The 17858-nt window shown below is 45.0% G+C and overlaps 1 protein-coding gene across 4 annotated transcripts in view; it reads right to left on the bottom strand.

Moving 5' to 3' along the window:
• Positions 1–2594: 2594 nt before the first annotated feature.
• The window catches only part of TMCC1 (transmembrane and coiled-coil domain family 1), a 72336-nt gene continuing 57072 nt past the window's right edge, over positions 2595–17858 (bottom strand). For all 4 annotated transcript variants that reach the window (XM_058812821.1, XM_058812818.1, XM_058812819.1 and 1 more), the window contains exons 5-7: positions 12653–13587; positions 6085–6220; positions 2595–3794 (exon numbers count right to left, since the gene is read on the bottom strand). In XM_058812821.1, the coding sequence (XP_058668804.1) occupies positions 3480–3794; positions 6085–6220; positions 12653–13587 (1386 nt within the window). In that variant the 3' untranslated portion in view covers positions 2595–3479. The remainder of the gene's footprint in view (positions 3795–6084; positions 6221–12652; positions 13588–17858) is intronic.

Genomic DNA, 17858 nt, shown 5'->3' on the forward strand with positions numbered 1-17858 from the left:
AGAATTCATTTAAAAACTGGCAAAACTACTCAATCTTGAACCCTTTCCTGCAACACGCACATAAGTCAGCAGTTCATCTGATCCCACCTAAGCACACATGGGATTGGAATAAACCAATAGAGTAACTGCTGGGAGCATGCTGAATACCCTTGAAATAAACTAATGAGGCTGAGAGAAAAAAGAACTTTCTAAAAGTTTTAAAAATATTTTTTTTTGCATCAAGACTTTCTTTCTTCTTTATATTGAAGGAAATAGGGGAAACAGATGAACTTCACTTGAACTCTCAAATGTTAATGAGGAGGTGCTGCTCCTGGAACTTACACAGTCCATTATATTTTTCCCTTTTTATGTGCCAAGGCAGTATGTGCTAAACACATCTAAGCAATTTCTGAATCACTTCAATTCCGAATATGAAATGTTTTGGGAAACATTCTGCCACTCAGAGATGGTCACTAAAAAGTTTTTATCTACAAAGGAGGCTATTAAAGGTACTCACGCACACACTCACATCCACAGCAGAAACTGTTCTCTACGCGTCACCCAGAAACACTCCATCAGGAAAGCAAACACAACCGTGTACAAGGAAAGGGAGCTTTAAAGCTAGAATCACATTTCCAACAACATCATCATTAAGTTATCAGAAATCATCACAGACTTTCAAACTGAAGAGGGAGGAAAACCCCAAAATGTTCTGCTAGTGCAAAAGGCAAAACACATGGCAGTTGTGTTAGGATATGAGAAGTGGATGCAGCATCATACATGACTTTACTGCAGACAACTTTCTGGAATGGAAGAAACTGTTGAGAGAGAAAGAGACAGACACTTTGTCCAGACCCATATGTATATGGCCTTCACCAAAGAGTTATGAGATGTCAGTTTCTATTAAGCCTGCACCTTCTGGCAAGCTAGCAAATGATACTTACTGAATATGACAGAGTTGAGAAAAGAAATGAAATTAGGATATAAAGAAGAGGGACAACACTTCCTTAAATACTACAGACACTAAATGTCCAGAGCCACTGGTTTTTAACTCCTTCCTGATTTGACCACATGAAAACCTATCTTAAGCAATTGTAGTGTGAACAAGACTGAGAAAAAGAGGTACAAAGGCCAGTTTTCAGGAAAAAAAGGCAACAAAGTATTTCAGTTATGTGCCAAATCAGTTCTTAGTGTTATTCACACATTTGTTTCTGAAAAAACCTGGAAAAAGGCAAGATGATAGTTAGCCAAGAAATGTGAGTCACTAGAGAAGAGCCTCACCGGAGCCAGGAGCAAGGGAGGGAATGGCCACACACCTCTGCTCTGGCTGTGGCACTGCAGAAAGCACAAGCAGTTTTGGCTTGAGTCAGCTGTAAATGTCAATCTCTGTTTTAATTAGGACAGGAGCAGATTAGTGCACATGGTGACAGAGAGGTGTACTGGGATCCCTGGGGGAAGGGCACCTGAGTTTCCTGTGACTACAGAAAAAAAGAACCCTTGGAGGAAGAAAGATGGACAGTGGAGGCCTTGCCTTTGCTGGAAATCAGAAAACACTCAAGGTATTAACCTTGTTTGAGGGAATTTCTCAGAACCCAGAATCTGTACCATAGCACAATGCCTATGTATGTGTGTATATGTATGCTGTACATGTCTCATACATGCCCATGTATGATTTCAACTGGTTTAGGTCCCTTGGGCAACATTTGATTCCTAGAGGGAAGTTGATCCTGGAATGAAGGAAAACAGTAAGACCTAACTAAACACCATAAATAGTTTTGACAGAATCCTGGAGGGTTTTTTTTTTTAGATTTCATGAAGACAAAAGATGAATCTTGGCACTGTTATGGTGAAAAGGACAGCAGTTAAAAATCAGCACAGAATGAACACAGATTCCTTGGACTTGAGGGCTGCCTACCTGTACCAACAGGTCACCAGTAATGGCACATTGTGAAGACTTGGGGCTGCATTTGAAGCTGGCATTTCCTTTTGAGATTTGCACACACAGATGTCTGCACCAAGTGCTGTCCCTTGTGGCTGAAAAAGAGGATGGCACACTACAGATACAGACACATAAATAATCTTACCAGAGCCTGACAGGATGAAAACTTTGGTTTCACTTTTCAGGTTTTTTTTTTTTTTTTTTTTTTTTAATTAGAACTATTTTTGACATAACCATTCTGTTAAGTGAACTGTTGAGTCAGTACTTCTTTCCTCAAAAGAACCTGTCTTTTCCCTAGGAAGAGATGAACAGAAATTCCTTGCTCTTATCCTGAGGCCAGGAATGAGAGATGACACGCAAACAAAAAATACAAACATAGCATCCTTCACATGTGGATAAAGGAAAAAAAGCCCTGCATGACAAAAAGGTACGGAGAAAACAGATGTTTTCCATGATGCTGCATCTTTAAGCTCAGGAGGACAGACAAATGGCATATGGACAGTGCTGCATTTGACAGCCTGACACTAGAAACTACTCTCTGCCCTTCTCAGAACTGCTTCAGGACAAGACGGCTCACAATTATTCACGCATTTCTTCATTTAAAAACATCACTTCTTTATTTGAAAGAAAAAAAGTAATGACCCTCCCAACCCCTTCAAAAAAAAAAAACCCCAATAATAATAATAATAATAATTATAATTATAATTATAATAAAAAATCCTATTAGAAACAATAAGGAAGCACTGAGAGTTTGAGTATTACACTCTTCAAGTATGCTGTTCGGATTTTTTTTAAATCTGTGAATATACATATATTAAAAAAAAACCTTAAAAGTGCGACCAAGGGCTTCTGCTTAAAGAGTATATGTATTTCAAGGACTACTTCAAAATACTGTAGCACGACTGTGCAGTTACTGTATATGGCATGAGGCTTCCACTCCATATACTCAGCCAAGTTAGCCAGCCTTACAGAAAGTTACTGAAGTCAGGTTAACACAAACGGCGAACCCAGATGCTGAGCTGGGAGAGGGATCCACACGTTGTTGTTTTTCTCTTGTTAAGGAAAGAAACCACTCAATGCATACACTCGGACATGGAATGTGAGCAGACTTCACAGTAAAAGTTTAGTGTTACAGGTTTGCTGTGGTACCATCATTCAAGGCTGTGCACTAGATTGAGCTTTGCTCGTCTTAAGCTAACCACGTTTTCTTCCTGACAGGTTTAGTACAGTAGTTCAAGCCACAATTTAAACTGCCCATTGGTATGCTCCAAATTTCTGTATTTTATTCATTTCTTTTGTACACTTTAAAGAATCTTAAGATTTGCATCCAAAGAGAACCATGCTACATAAAAATTATCCAGGATTCTTGCCAAAAGAGTTCTTGAGTAAAATCTAAAAAATACTATTGCAATGCATCTTGCAGAGAAAAAACGTTATTCTAAATGTAAACAAATTCACTCGGACACTTTAAAACTTCAGCAGAGTAGTCGCTGACTAATCTTTGCCACACTTGCTCACCAAGAGCACCAGGAGCGAGCGGCGCAGCCCATTCCTGCCACCATCATCTGGGGGGAGACAAGAATCGTTCCAAGTAGCCAGTGATGGCATCCCAGTGCTTCCACAAAAAGGCAATGAAAACCACTATAAATAAAGTGCTGAACGTCCTATTGCGAGTCTTCATCAGGGGCACAACGCAGTTGGCCACAGTGGAGACAAAGACGAGGAGGACAGCCATGACAGCCAGCAAGATGTTGATGAACTTCCCCAGCAGGTTCCTGGCTGTGGCGTTCTCCAGCCCCTCCAACTGCACCACTTGCTGCTGCTGCTGCTGCAGCTCCATCTTGGAGATGCGCGTCTGGCACGCTTCCAGTGCCTCCTGTGGGCAAGAGCATGTACTGGGTTACTCAAGTTCACATCTGTTACCTCACCAACCAGGCCAAGCCAGGAGCATCCCCTCACCTCACACTGCTCCTGCCCTGCAGTGGGAGCAGAGGAAGCAGTGCCATTTCCCGTATCTGAGGTGAGAAGCCCCTTGCTGACTGGGCACTGCAGCCTGCAATACCCCAGGTCCCTCATCCACACCCAGAAAGCTTGACATGGAGATGCTAGGCCGGGAAACCCCATAGCTTCTGCCAGAAGGGGGCTACCCAGCCACCTGGTCACTTCAGCTTTTTCAGCAAGAGGCCACTCAGAGGACAGAAGTGCTGTGCCTAGCCAGAAATCTTCATCTTCTTCTGGGATGTGCATTCCCAGAACCTCAACTTCCATCACCTTCCTTGGAGTCACTTGTGTTTATCTGACCCCTTTGCAGAAACTAGGCAACCTTGCAGAAACTACATCAACAAAAATAATTACCAAAGACTCAGCTGTGTTCTGCTTGCTTAATGAGCTGTGAACTCAGAGAAAGGTCTGAGGGGCACTAGGGCTGGGACTGCACAGCTGCCATTGCAGGAAGGATATCTTCTCCAGACTGCAGCAAGCTGTGGCACTGGCATAGCTCCAGCTGACTGTGAGGGCTGGGGAAAGACATCTAGAAGGGTAAGAAGATTTATGGAACTGCCTACAGGAAGAGGCAAAATGAAAGGAGGTGGAAGGAGAAGACTACCCTGCACAAATCCACCTCTTTAAAGCCCCACTGACTCAAGCGGGATTTGTCAGACCTTTTCACTGGGCTGAACCCCAACTGGACCAACCCAACCTGCACTAAAATACCGGTGACATGCAATGCAGGCGGCTAGGGAGAAGGAGAGAGGTTTTCAGGCACTTAACACCAAGAGAGACTTCTGCTCTTGAAAATACCAAGTCACAATATTTCTACCAATCTTCCCTCAAGAGTCACCTTAATTTCCAGACACACAGGCCGTCTGCAGCAGTCCTTCCCAGACTGATCACCAAAAAAGGAACCAGGACTGTTCCTCTGCAACAGTAGCCCATGTTCTTAAATAGTTTTTTATACAACAAAACACTTCCCTCTTCCCCAGCAGTGCTGAAAAATAGGCTGTCCCAACTTTTAAGATTACACTAAAAGTACTGAATTGTACGATGAAGATTAAAAAAAACTGTTGAGAAATCCAACTTCAATTCAATCTTCCTGCCATCTGAATTTAGAGAGGAGAACAAAACCCGACTGTTGTAACACTCCTCCAAGGGACAGCCTCCTGTTTACACTGACAAGAGCCATTGTACCACTGTCCACAGACACTGATTAAATTTAACTTAAAGGTCATTGTCACCGGTTACATTTCTCACTGCATCATGTTTGTGGGGGTCAATGAAACATGAATGCCTCTCCTTGGTTAAGACCCCTGAAAGCACAGGGCAGAATTGCTCAGCTGTCCCGAACAGCAGTGACCAGGAAGAACGTTTGACAATCAGTTACAGCTGGTGTATGAACAGCATAGCCTGCTTGGTCTTCAGAGGAAATTACCTGGCTGAAGTACCTCAGCAAGAAAAAGGGAGAACTCTTAACTTACAACTCTCTGCTCACACTACAAATATTTCCCATGAGCAATCAGAACTGAGATATCTGTTAAAACTATCACAGCAAGTACTTATAATAGTCAAGAGACTTGTTTCTGAACAGGCCTTTTTCTGTAAGGGTCAGCAGCTGCTTTGCTTTGTAGAAGGGCCTCCAACTTCAAGATCTCGTTTCACAACCTTTTCTACATATTAAAAGAAGCTTTTCTTTTAGAAACACCTCCTTATTTCTTCAAAGCCAACAGAAAGAACTGTTTCCTGACTCAATGCAGTGCACACACAAAGCCATTTTTCCTTAGAGGTATGTAACCATTGCTGTAAAATCAGTGACACAACCACACCCCAGGGCCATGTACTGGGAACATGACTGCAAAAAGGTGTTTGGGTCACGGCCCATTGAGTGTCTAATACAAAAACCTGCAGAAAAAGTGGGCTCTGGCTCCTGCTCTGCTCCAGCTGAGCAGCAGGTTCCCTTTGTGTGGGACACAGCCCTGCTTTACAAAGGATGTTACCTGGAGAGATACTCAGAGGTCAGAAATGGAAAAAGGATCTTTTGGAATGCAGTAGTTTAGCAATAAAGCTACAAGGATTAAAATCAAATATTGAAGTGCAGGCATACTTCAAAAGTGAATGAGTTCCTGAAAGAGCAGGCAAAGGGCAGGACTTGGGTCGTTGCTTCTATCACCCACCTGGATGTCCCGGGCTCGCTCGTAAGACTGATAGGCAATCTTTTCCTCCATGCTGGCCAGCTCCTGTTTTAAATTGAGAATCTCGTTCTGGTGGAGCTCAGTCAGGTCATTTAACTGCTCTTCAAGTCTTTCACATCTAGAAATGACAACACATGTACAATGGCTTTAATGAGAAGAGGATGGCAAAATGACACCAGTGACAAACAAGCAATGAACACCATGGCTTGTGTCCTGAAACCAGCATGGCTGCCTCAGTCAGCACACAGCACATTCTAGCACTAATGCCCTCTTGCTGGGAATTCCTTCTTTCTACCAGTTAAACTCTGTGATATTGTTCCTAACCTGGACAAAACACACAATTGCATGGTAACTGTTAAGTGATGCAAGAAATCGAGGACAGAATATGAATAGAATGAGGTATTCACCAAACTTCTGTGTAAACCAAACAGTTCCCTTCTATAATACCATAAACTCCTAAGCATTTTTATCTACACTTGGAACAGTAATGGGCATAAAAATTACACAGAAATGACATGCGACTGATGCCTCAGAGAACATGGTGCTACTGTCTGATCTCTGCATGAGGTCACATGGATCTTTGATTTGCTTTTCCTTTATCTCCCACGAACGATGCAACTTAACAAGCAAATACCATCACATTATTTGTAAGAAGGACACGTGAATCACTAACCCGCAGGCTTATTTTTCAGTTTGCTCCTGGTGAATGAACGAGGAGCAGTCCTGAGGAAGAGGGCTGCTTAAACAAATTGAGTTATAACAACTCAGAGAGATAAAGTTTTGCTTCTCCCTAAGAGAGTTATAAATTAACTGAAATGGTAGCTCTGATGGTAACAAAGGTATGGACACAGATGTGGTGGCCATTGGGCCTTTTCCGCTGTCTACTCATTGTAGCAGATGGAAAAAGTCCATGAATGAAGTTTACCACACAGTCCTTATCATCTGTATCTTGATACTAATAAACAAGGCATTTCTAAGGATATAACCACAGAGATAATTCCTTGTTTAAATTTTGGTTTTCTTTTGACTCCACTGAATTTAATTCCTACAAAAAACTCCCACAAGATGAGTAAGAAATATTTATCTAGAATGAAGAATTTAATTGCAAGTTCTGAAACTAAGACACAAATCCTGCTTCTCGTTTTTTTCAAGACTTTTTTTTTGTGTTTTAGAACCTGCAGTCAAAAGCCAGCCTTTAAAAACAGTCTTAGTGTTTTGTTTTTAATAGACAAGTATGAAAAGAATTTTTGTTTATGTTCCTAATGCAATATTACTTTAAACTAAGGAGTCAGACACAGCATTTCTGACAGCATGGCAATTTGCAGCAGTAAAATGCATGTGGTCAACTTGCAGTGAAACCAAGACAACTGCCAGCTGACATGGCTGAGCCCAGAAAGGTGCCAGAAGAGCTCTGCAACTGTGCCGGGATACACCAGAACTGGTTTCCCAGGACTGACAAGGGAATGGCCATATGAAGACTGGCTAACAAAGAAGGAGCCCAGATAATTAATATTGCCCTTTGTTCCCACACGACTTAAAACTGACAACAAAACTTGCCAACAACCAAAAAATCACAACTAAACCCACTCCAAGCCCAAAAGGCAGCATCAATTACTTGAAACATATTCAGTTTGTTACTATATTACAAAATTCAGCAGTGTGTTTATTACACAAAAAGAAACTTAAGCATTTCTGAAAATAGCATGATTGTATTTTTTAACCTCCTCTCACATAACACCTTTCATAAAGCAGCTGGTGCCAAGCAGCTTAAATCCTGTTCTCTAACAGGAAACAATTGTATTTTAGTAACTTCAAAACTACCTCGATCTACAGGAAACATAAGGAAACCCTGCTAATCTGTATAGTTAAGAGTTTAAACAGAACATGATTAGCAGAAGGGCTGGCTCCAATCTTCCTGCCCTGAAGACTGCAGAACAACCAGCTCATTCCCAATCCACACTTCACTCCCTGCTCAACACCAGAACTGCTGCAGTTTGCATCCAAGAATCACCTGCATTTCCAGAACTCAAGGTGTCAGGCAACTGCTAGAACTGGGTTATTTAAAAAAAAAACACACCCCTGCCCCCACTAACCTACCCTGACTTATTTTTTAAATGACACATCCTCCATTCAGCTTCTTTTCACTTCTTGTCCCAATATCTACAATTTAGAAAATAATTTTCTTCAGCGGCTTTCTACTGGTGTTCAAATTTACAAAGCACTTACGGGGCCCAGAACCAGGGTTTCCCTATTGAAAGCTGATTTGCATTTAAGTGGGAGTATTACACAAGTAAAAGGGATAGGCTACCCGTCAAGAGGGTTAAGATGAAATACATGCCTCTAATTCATCAGTGCCAGGGTCTACTGAACAAACTAAACTTGTCTGTGAATATAGCAGTGCCCTGAATAATCAAATCCCACTTCACTTCATTTATGGAAAATGCCTCAAGAACTATTTTGTTACTATTTAAAATGTGAAATTTATCCTTAAAAGAATAAGGTCCAGCCCAGAAACAACTCTGTGCAGCAGACCAATGCTGCCTGTCACAAGTATCACAGAGATCATCAGACCTGTTCCTACAGACACAGTAAATAGCTGGGGTGCTTTGCTCAAGTGTGGGATATGGGAACACTTCATTTCAAATAGCCGTGTTGTATTTCCACGTGTTTCTGAGGCTCACTGCGTGGGAGTTGAGAAAGTGGTCTGAAAAAGACTCGGAAACACAAGTATGACCATCTCATTTTTTAAAAAAAGCTTTAAGGCATTTTAAAGTAATAGTTGCAAAAGGCACGGCTAGCACAGCATATGGAAGAGAGGGATGTGATAAAAAAAGGCATTTGATCTGCACTCAGTGCTACGGTGAGTAAAGAAACTCTGATCAAAGTAATGCTACAAAGACGTCTGCATTAGACTGTGAATGAAGTTTCGTACCTGTCTTCAGATGTCTCTCAAGATGGATCCTTTCCTTTTTATAGCTATGCCATACAAACCTTCATGTAATCTTTATTTTTCACTAAATACATCTTTATGCTACTGACCACAGTGCTTCCAATAGTGGAGTAAACAGGTAAAACCAGAAGTTATTTCTAGTATGCTCCAAGTCTTTGATCTAGCAGGACAGATGAAGGACAGAGCTTGCTCCCAACAGGGAGCACAAGCTGCTCATGACACCCACACATATCCCTGTACTTCCAGCTCTGAGCCTCCCTGGAAGGAGGACAGACAGCTTTGCAGGGATGTTTTGGTGCTGTCCTGGCTGGGTGATCACCAACATGCTGCCTTCACTGCCTGGCCACACTCCAGAACAGCCTTGCCAACCCTCCCAGACCTCAGAGGTTTAGCTCCTCTGATCTATTTTAAAACACATCATGAGGACAGACTGAATTGTGGCAATTAGACTACATTAGAACCCAGACAAATGGAAGCACCAGTGACTAGCCTTTAGGCTGAAGGTTTTCTTCTGACAGGAGCATGGGAGACCTAAATGCCCTTTCCAAGGCTGTTAGGCTTGGGAAGAAACCCAAAACCTTAGACTGGCCACACTCCAAATATGTGAGCTTATGGTTTTGCCATGTGCAAACAGGTTCCTGAAGGGACAAGCAAGATGAAAATACTCAGCAGGAACTTTATTTCAGTCTTGATAGCACAGAAAGTCCCTGCTCGTACCAGTAAACAACTGCCACCTTCCACTAATGAGATTAGCAACAAGCCATTCAGGCGCCTGCTCCGGGTGCAGAAGAAAACAATGATGGCCAAGCAGCGTCAGACCCTTCCTTCCTCTGCGGCTCAGCCCCAGCGGAACAGAGCAGTGCTCAAGGGCCAGCACGTGCTGGCCAGCACAGCCCACCCTGGCCTTGCCACGGTGCTGCCAGGCCTGCACCAGGGCGGGAGAACTGGAGCAACTGGGCAGGTGAGTCCCTGCCTCTGAGACTGGGGTTAGCAAACCGGCAGCCACATGGATGGCAGACAACATTTGGAAGCAAGGAGAGGGGAGGAGAGGGGAGGAGGAGATGAAGGAGGTCATGGAAAACCTGTGAGGCAAGCCATGGCTGATAAACAGAAACTGCACAAACAAAAACGGGAAAAAAGATCAGAATCTACAAAACAGTAGACAATTTTAGAAAGAGGAAATGGATTAAGACCAGGTGAGAAAATGTCATGGCATGTTCATTCCAGCTTCCAGGTACAATGCAAGCACTCAGTGTCACCTGACAAGAAAAAGACTTCTCCAAAAACTTTTTTTTAAGCTCCAACTCAACTCTGTGTTTGTTTTTGAAAGCTTCCCATAAACAGAGCAGAGTTAGGAGATATTTACAACTTTAAAGGCCAATTATGATTAATCTGAATCCTCAGCCTGCCAGCATTAAATCACAACTTCTTTTCCCTTCTTTTAGCTTTTTTCTGAAGAGAGCTGAGGAGCAAGACGGGTTCCAGTTGGAGGAACAGGCACCACACCTCCCTGCCAAGGCAGGAGCACCCTCTGCCCTGGGACACATTACATCACTGTCCACTTCTAAGGTGATGTTGGCTTTTATTATTGTGATAGTTCAAAATACAGAAGCTATAAAAACAAGAATCTACATTTGTAGAGTCCTGTAGTCATCTAACTGTGATTAACCCATGAGCTCTTGCTGATCACGCAGTTACCCACACAGACAAGGGTGGTTTGACTGGTCCTTTTTAAAGGTCACACCTTTAATTAATTTGCATCAGCATTCCAAATGACAGGTCTAAATTACTGTCTTAAGCTTTTATAAGCCAAATGCAGATTGTCCCTGCTTTTCACTCCAGGCTGCCCTGGTTAGTGCTTGGGGTCTGGGCTGACCTCAGGGGAGTGCTCTGCAAAGGTTAATGGCACATAACATGGCGAGCTAGTATGGGACCTATGTGAACCTTGCTCAGAGGTGCTGGGCAGTAAGCAGCCCGCTTAGCTGACAGCACACATCAGTCCCCAAGGTCTGCTATTGTACTTTCAGGCCACTCCTTCAGCTATGCTGTGCTTGCATTAGCGTTCCACCATGAATGGCTGCTGCTGTATGTGTGAAACAACAACCTACACAGCAACAGACAACAGCACCTCTCTCCTCTCTGAGGAGCAGAAGATCCAGCTCTGCATCGCTTTGGGATGACTTGATGACACTGCGGCACAAGGAACCAAAGCTGCTGTGCTGGTTGCCGGTTTCAGTCAAACTGCTGATTATTACAAAGCAGGATTAGCAAGTAGTGTTGGTCTGGCTTTGTTTGCCCAAGCTCTGCAAAGCACACTGAGAGCCTGCTGTCTCTACCAGATCCTAGCAGGTTAGCCTTTTCCAGAGTTTTTCTAATGATTTGGCATAAGCATGTCTAAAGACCTGTAGGGCAACTCTTATGTTACACTGCACAAACCAGTGCAGCAAGTGGCACAGGGCACTTCAGCAAGCCTGTACACACCCCCAGCAGCTCTGCTGTGCCTTTCAGGTTGTGTTTCACATCCTGGCAAAGCAATGAGGGCCATAAAGAACCTCATGACAACAGCGTACTGTCCTTCATCAGAAGGAGGGCTTGCGCTTTGCGTTTGTTATTTAAAGCTTAAGAATCCTGTCCGGGATGCCTGCAGAAGGGCAGCTAGTGACTCTTCCCTTCAGAGCCTGGAGTCAAGCCCTTGCTCCCACCATGCGCGTGGGGGACATCAGGTGTTCGGCAGGACAGCACAGGGCAGTCTGCAGAGAGCCTCTCCTACCCAGCAAGGAAAGGGAAGTATTCCCTCAGTACCTCTCCATGGGCAGCTTTCCTCAGCAGGGAGGTGGGGGCAGCTGGCCAGGCTGCCTTACTGAAGTCCACTGTAACCTCTCCCCTGCAACTTCATCAGGGGTCAGCAGTACTGCAGCAACTGCTCCACCTTTCCATTCTCTTCCAGTGAGGGGAAGACTCATGGAAACATAGGTCACCTGCTTCCAGTGCCCTCTAATCACAACAAGAGCACTGTCAGTATCTGACATTTAATTCAACTTCATTTCCCTGGGTGCTGCCACTGTGGACTGAGCAAAGAAGGGAAGGGATATCTTAGTTTTGGCACATGGGCAAGATCATGTATTTTTAGAGAACTTGAAGAAAGCTGGAATGTTTCTTTCTCTGGTAGATATGGATCTGAGTGTTGGAGAAGGCAGGGTCAAGTCATGTCCACATTAGTTCCCTGTCATTTGCTTTGATCCAAATATTTTCAGGATTTTTTTGCAGGGCAAAGCACTGTGTGATACCAGTAATTGCATCAACGTACTACTCCTGGCTTTGGGACACCTTATTAGACCTCTTCAGCTTCACTTTTTATCTGGAAAACATTTTGAAATAACCTTTTTCCTTACAATCTCTTTCTTGTACAGAGAGGGAGGTGAGCAGTAAGATAGAAATATTTATAAAAGGCAGAACTGGGAGGGAATAGTCCTGAGAAGACCTCAGAACCATCCACTTGAATCAGGCTGCTGGGAACAGCCTGCTGAGCACTACCATCCACAACTCTGGTGCTTTGCAATCACAGCATTGGAATGTCAAACCAAGTACCACAGCACATACCTGTACCGCTCCTCCTGCAGGGTCTGCATTATCAACGTGTAATCCCTCTGGTAGCGAACCTTAAGGTCCTCAAATGATTCTTCCAGTCTTGCCTGTGTCTCTCGAATTTCTTGTATCTCATGCAGTATTGCATCAAACCCTGAGCTCTGCATATCCAGAGTGTTTGTTTTGGAGCTGGAAGCTCCCACAGGGCCTCCTGTTGTACTGTTGGCTCCCACCGAGCCTGATGTGGCACTGGAACAATCCTCTTCACTGCCATATTTTGGGCTTGACTGAAAGTTCTGAATAACACCTAGAGCCTTGCCACCTGTCCCATCTTCCTGGCCTTCTTCTAAGGAGTCTTTCAGATTAGCAATATTGTCTGCACTCCCAAACTTGTTCCTTATGAGGGAGGCAATCTCCCGGGGTTTGGAAACCACAGCACCTGCTGCTGAATGTGTGGCCTGGGAGAAACTGGAAAGTCCACCTTTTACACTGTCAACCACTCCCTCACTGAAGCCAGTGACTTTTGCTCCAACGTCTTTCAAACCCTGATGCATATCCCTGAAGACATCCTTTGGCTGCCGAGGGATCCCATTCTGTTCAATCTCTCGCAGCTTTCGATGGTAATGTTCCAATTTCTTCTGCAGCTGCAAGATGGTCTGGGCTGACTTTTGATTTTTCTTCTCAAACACTTGCTTAATGCGGGCACTCTGCTGCTTGTCTGCATTGTTGGCCAGTTTCAGGTACTCTGCCACGTTGTCATCACGGGCTGTTTGCTCAATTTTGATCTGCTCTGTCAGCTTCAGTATCTTCTGCTGCAGGTGTGTGATGGCCACTTTTGTCCGCTGCGGATCTGGGGTCCCATCAACGGAGTCTGCATTGATGCTGCCATCAGTGCTGGAGGCCACGGCACTGGAGGTCTGTGCCAAGCTGCTGACTTCCAATCGCTCAATCTAAGCACAGAGACAGAGAGAAACATGAGTGCTAATCAGCAGCTTCACCAACAGAAAAGCTTTCCTTCTTTATGCCAACCAATTTTGAAAAGTTGTACCTTTTTTCAGCTGGCCAGGGGACAGTATCAATCAGGAGAGCTTCATATATTTTACAGAGATCCAGCAAAAGTTTAAAAAAAGCAAAACCTCTCATACTTGACTCATCTTAATCACCTCAAACAACTGAAAACTCAAGCACAAACGTGCAACAGGGCACCTCAGTTTGGCAGACCGAGCACTCCAAGATATCGGTACAAGGGCAGAGGCTCAAGAGAGAGCAAAGACCAAGAAGGTAACTGAGAGCAGAAGTCACACGGTTTAACTGTACAGTACAGCACACCCGAGTCATTCCTAGTGCTTCACCTCTCTGAACAGCAGCAACAGTGAAACCTATAACCGATCTACTATGGTCAGAAAAATGGGAGCCTGAGAGGCACCCTAATGCACACCTTGCCGCGGCAAACCCTGCGAGCAGGCGTCTCCGAGTGGGAGGAAAAAAGTGAGTTTCAAAAGACAAACCCCACGTATGGAGAAAAAAAAAAAAAATAAAAAAGGTTATAGGCTGTTTCAGCGCAATCCAGCCCGCCAAGTACCCGCCGCGAACCCGCGAAGGACCGGGCAGGTGCGGCCGCACCGGCGGCTCCTGACCCGGACATGCCTCCCTGGAGCCGAGCACGCCCCCCATCCCGGCCCGGCCCGGCCCGGGCGGCGGCCGCGGTGGGTCCTCCGGCGGAGGAGCGGCCGCCCCGCGGGGCCCGCGCCGTACCTTGTCCCGGCGGGGCAGCAGCGCCCGCTCCCCGTGCATGGCTCCCGCCGGCCGCCCGCCCGCCGCCCGTGCATGGCTGCGCGCCCGCCGCACCGCGGCCCCGCCCGGCCCCGCCCGCCCCCTCGCGGCACGGAGGCCTCGCCGGGCCGGGCCGCCCGCGGCCCGCAGGGAACCTCCATCCCTGGTTTGACAACGAACGCGTCCTTCGGCTCCCGCGGCCCCTGTCCCAGCGAGGAGCTGGTGAGCGGCCGCGATTGCTCCCGCGGCTCGGCGGGGACCAGCCGGCAGCTCCCCGGCTCGTTCCACTGACACAGCTGCCAGCCGACCCACCGCTACTGCCCAGTCGCAGAACCATGTCCGTGATTGGGAATATGCGCTTTACAAAAAAAAAATGCCGTTACACTTAACTGTAACCTCTCTCACGGTTCATCATTCCGTATTTAATGCAAAAAACCCCGCAGGCTGCAACACTGGCCGGCGCCCGGGGTTACCCGGGCTCCTTCCCATAACCCTAAGGTTCTGTGTTGCCCCATCAAGAGGAAAACCAGACACCCGGGGAAGCAATTGATTCATTTTCTACAGGAACTCAGCTGCTGGAAACTTCTAGTATAAATAGAATATAATTTCTTGGTTTGTTGTGACTCCTGAAATATCAACTGCTTTCTTAAGAAGGTTGAGTTGTAGAAACCCTGGAGCTCTGGAGAGATCAATGGAAAATTGGTGCTAAGAATTAGTATTAATCAGTGGGACCAACAGTATACATGATATCAGTACTGCACATGTTGTCTCTGAGATGCAGGGACATGCATTTGCAAGTAATACACATTTGTAAAGACACCTCTTCTTGGAATTTGTAACTTCACTAAGATTTCTCCAGGGCTGTCAGTGATCAGACTTCTCCCTATGGCCTAGACAAACACAAAGACTCGGCCTGTGCAGGGCATGCTTGGCCTGGGAGCATCACCCTGCACCCACGGCACAGCCGGTCTGTGCCTCACGCAGAGAGCAGCTCTGCCAAGCAGCCGCCACCCCACGAGCAGCACGGAGCATCTGTGCAGCACACCAAGACAATCATATTACTGTTAACTGCCTATGAACCAACGGCTTCTCAATCCATTCCTAACAATCTCTACCTCCTCCAGACTCAGGACATTTTCGTATTTAATGACAGACAATGAAAACCAGAAAGATCCACAGTTTTGATGCAAAACTTCCACAATTTAATATAACTTTTTTTTTCTTTTTCTTTTCATAATTGATTTTTTTTCTCAGCAGTAGTAAGGGTGAGTGAGCATGGGACTGACCCAGTGTCTCAGAACCAAACAACAGCTCATCACCAGTTTTTCTGCAGCCCAGAGACTCTGAGCTGAAATCTGCACAGATCAGTGCCACAGAACTACCGGGGCTTCAACACTACTTTGCAGTAAAGAGTTTCTATCAGCTTAATTTACTCCATGTTTGGTATAATTAGTATGTGTGTATGGATAATTACCATAAATTACACCAATATAGTACACTCTTCCTCTCATGACACAAGTTTTGTGAGAGAAAAATTTGGTAGAAACTTTCTCTTCCCTCCCTTTTAAAGCCAGTTGACTTCAGCAAATCTGCCCAGGTTATCTCCTTACACCTGTGGTAGAAAATGAACTAGAACAGCAGTAACAGAATAAACCAAGTTGGGATAATGCTTTATAATTACCAGCTGTGTGGATATTATTCGGAAATAACAAAAAGGGTTCTTTCCAATTCAAAAGGAAAAGGCTGAATAAGTGCAGTTCTGGAACAGAACTGAGATAATTTAAATACTTTGTCCATATCGACAAGGCTTTGTAAAGGGAAGACTCAGCACAAACTGGGTCCCTGGGAAATGCTGATGACATATTATTTAATTTGAGATGATGGTCAATCTGTCCTGAAAACACGCTGGTAAATTAAGTACTATAATGATCAATGTTTATATAAGAATAGGGGTTAGAATTCAATAGTCAATCTCTCTTGCAATACAATTTTCCATAATATTTGACAGTCCAGTTAAGGGGAGCTGTGTGCCCTCCCACCAGGAGGTACACTGAGAACTGCTTTGGAATTATGCCACAAAGCAGATGAAATCATGTGAGGGCCTTATGCTTTCTCTCTCTCAAGATCTTACCAAATTCTCAACTGTTAATGCTCTCAGGCTTTCCCTCCTGTACACGCTTTCCAACGTCTCTATTCTGCATCACGCAGCCCAGAAAGCACCTCATGATTCTGCTTTTTGGTGCTGCTGAAGATTAAATACAGCAGTTCCTTTAAAGGTGTTTCACCCTCCTAAAACTCCTCAGTAAAAGCATATACCAGTCATTCATCAAGAAGATGGATTGTTGCGTTCAAACACTCAGAGCAGCTGGCCTAAGCAAACAGCAGCTTTCAGAGCAAGCCTGCTGCAAGGGGGCAACTCCTGCTTCGTCCTCCCTCCCCTTGTGAAGCCTGGAGCTTCACAAGTGTGACTGAAAATTGTCATGCTACTTAAAATAAACACATGGAGGGCAAAGTGATTCAGGGGAGCTCAGAGTGAGACTGCACAGCCCCGGAAAGAAGCTAACAGCACCTGAGGTGCCTGGGTTAATCACCTTCCCAGTGACTGCACACCTGACTGGCAGCTAAAGCTAACCATGAAAACATTCAGAATTTGTTTGGCTTCCTTTTCCCACTGTGCTGAAGGCAATACAGTCATACAGACAGAAAATCTATGAGACTCATAGAAAGTCATAGGTTTTAGACTTCCTGTTTGGAAACACCACTCAACAGCATCATTAGTGCATGGCAGGTGCAGGCTTGGGCATAGAGACTTGGCCAACCCCTCCACACTGGGCGGACAGATGGTTGCCAGCCTCAGGCAGGCACAGGAGCAGAGACTCAAAATCTCTGATGACAGTTACAAGGGAGTTGGTTTGTTAGTAAGCAAGATCTCTAATCAATGCCTCAGAGGAAATAAAAATCACAGGGGAGAAAAAACCCCACCATCCTTTGTGCCCGACCACATCTGCAGAGTAAAAGCCCCCCCAGGCCCCATTTCATTGGATCTGCATTACCTAAGTGCACATTTGAATAAGCACACACAGAATCCCCAGCAGGTACCATGAAGAGATACTTAAACTTCACAACTTACTATGAGGTACCCTTAACACATTAGATTAAATGCCATCAACAGTCACAAGTCACCTCTCTGCATGCCACCTGCAGCACATGACTCTTGAAACGCATGGGTTAACGTCGCACCAGCCCCACTGTCTCATGAGCAGCCAGTGTCCTGTTCCTCTGGACCCAACACAGTCATTGTATATGGCACAACTTACCGCAGGTCTCAAAGGAAATGAAAAAGTGTCACAAACTCCCCCGCCTCACCCACTTTGGTGATGCAATAAGCTCTTTATGACCTACACCTGATCTAGAATTAGGAGTCTGTTTTTCTGATGCTTTGCTTTTT

This window comes from Ammospiza caudacuta, chromosome 12 (genome assembly GCF_027887145.1).
Source record: "Ammospiza caudacuta isolate bAmmCau1 chromosome 12, bAmmCau1.pri, whole genome shotgun sequence".
Taxonomy (NCBI): domain Eukaryota; kingdom Metazoa; phylum Chordata; class Aves; order Passeriformes; family Passerellidae; genus Ammospiza; species Ammospiza caudacuta.